Raw genomic sequence first — 2,348 nt, forward strand, 5'->3', positions numbered from 1 at the left:
GCTTTACTCATAAATTATATTACTTAGGAGTAAAAATATTCTGATTCCTTAAAGAAGTAAATGCCATATAACAGCCCTTGCATACAATTATTCCTACTCTGATTATTCCACTCTTAGATAGTGCAAATACAGGGTTAATGTCATGAAATAGAAAGGAAAGTGATTGAATTGAATAATTATATCAATCTAAGAGATACTCATTTTTTGTGTGATAAGCTTCCTTGATAATAGTCCCTTCACAGACCTACCTATATCTCAAGGGCATTTTGAGATTAAAACTTAATTTAAAACTTGTTTAAGATATGCCTTGAACTTCTTAAGAAAAAGTCTAAAGTAAATGCAAAGAAATTATCATCAAAGTCAGTCAAAGTAATGCTTTATATTTTTCCCCTTAGAGACCACAAACACAGGATTATTTAATTAGTCAAAAAAAGTATTTTTATTACATTCATAATGAGTTGTTTTTACTATGTCTCATTTTATAAAAGCATTATATATATATATATATATTTGCCTCTTTGAAATAATTTCTTTAAGAATTAAGCCAGAACTGAAATATATAAAAAATATATACACACACATTACGGATACATATATTTAGTTAAACAATATCTAAAATCTGTATTTTGTACATGATGTTCACTGAAATTATATATGAGAATGTTCAAAACATTCTTGATTTCCATATATTACTCTCAAGAAATAAATATGTTATTATCTTAAATATTAAAATAGTTGGAGTAATATTTCCATATCTAAAGTGGGAAATCACTGTTCAACTTCATTATGTGATTGCAGTGCTTGTTTCCATGGCAACTCCTTCAACTTCACTGCGTTGGTAACCCTAGATTCACAGCACTGGAAGGGCTTGGAAAGCATATAATAGAATGCGCTCATTGTTCAATTAGGAAATTGAACTCCAGACTCCCAGACTTGTGACTTATCCCCTGTCAGCCTATTAGTTAATGTCAGAGCAGGAAGTATAAGGTAGGTCTTCTCACACTCATTCCAGCATTCTTTCAAGTATACTACACTATTTCCACTGTTCTAACCAATTGGCACTAAAATTGTACACACACACTCAAACATATTCCATATATACACTCTGTGTATGAACACCAGTATACTCAAGTGGTTTGATTGAATCAAGCTGTTTTAACATGCTATGCTTTTTATGATTTTGAAGTATTACAAATAAAAATATTGTTGTCTTTTTGGCATTATAATGGCAAGATGACTTGTTGGCTGTGAATATAGGACACCAAAACAATTGCTTAAAAAGGGACGTGGGAAAATCAGTATTAAACAGTGATTTTGTCGTCTTAATGTCTCTGGATGCTTTACTAGAAATTCCCATTAATTTTATTGAAGATGTCTATTGTTCAGGAATTTATAATTTTAGACAATAAACTTTCAAAGGTATAAAGAAAATCTTTAACCAGTGATATCTAGGAAATTTATTTTATGGCTTCAATGTGTTAAACACTATTTTAAAAAGAAATACAAAGCACTATAAGAAAAAGTAATTCTCCTATTTAATCAAATTTTTATCTATAAATAACAGATTCTACAGTCTAGATTTGTGCTACCCGTTGCAGCCCCTAGCCCCACTGTTGAGCCCTTGTGACTAGTCTGAATTGAGATTTGCTGTAAGTGTAAAATACACAGAAGATTTCAAAGATTTTCACCCAAAAAAGGAATGTAAAAAATCTCAATTTTTATACAGATTATCAGTAGAAATGATAATATTTATGTAGCATTAAATAAACTAGATTATTGAAATTAACATTGCTTGTTTCATTTTACTTTTTAACGTGGCTACCAGAAAATTTAAAATCACTATGTGGCTTGCTTTTGTCATTCACATATTTCTATTGCTCAGCACTGGTATAAATCATTCATATGCTTACTCTCCTGTATGAAATATCTCATTTCTCATTTCCTCAAATTCAGAAACTACCCTACATTATTAATCATGACACTTGATCTCTTTTTGGATCTCTCCTAACAGGAAGTAAGATTTCCTCTCTAAATTCCAATAGCATCTTTCGTTTGAACCAATCTCTTCTAATGCCACTACTAGGGTGTAAGTTGCTGACAGGTAGGGTCTGTGTATAGTTTTATGTGTATTTGTCACATGTAAAACAACCACCATAGAGCTTTAGGAAAGCATCAGTAAGCTTTTATTAGACAAGTAAGTGAATAAATTTATATGTAGTAAATTTATTCTCTATTCACTTTTACTCCAATAAAGCTGTCTTGAGAGATCAGAATTTTCATAAATAGATCTATGATTTAGCAAGAAGGTACATACCAGTTGACTCTCAGATACTGTAGAAGATGGTGAG

The 2,348-nt window shown here is 30.6% G+C and overlaps 1 protein-coding gene across 1 annotated transcript in view; it reads right to left on the bottom strand.

The window, feature by feature from the left end:
- MLIP (muscular LMNA-interacting protein) overlaps positions 1 to 2,348 on the bottom strand; it is a 200,359-nt gene that overhangs the window by 86,177 nt on the left and 111,834 nt on the right. Inside the window, exon 6 of the mRNA XM_012648543.1 lies at positions 2,315 to 2,348. This exon is cut by the window's right edge and continues 5 nt beyond it. Within this exon, the coding sequence (XP_012503997.1) occupies positions 2,315 to 2,348 (34 nt within the window). The remainder of the gene's footprint in view (positions 1 to 2,314) is intronic.

Source organism: Propithecus coquereli, unplaced genomic scaffold, assembly GCF_000956105.1.
Source record: "Propithecus coquereli isolate 6110/MARCELLA unplaced genomic scaffold, Pcoq_1.0 Scaffold29, whole genome shotgun sequence".
NCBI classification, from domain to species: Eukaryota; Metazoa; Chordata; class Mammalia; order Primates; family Indriidae; genus Propithecus; species Propithecus coquereli.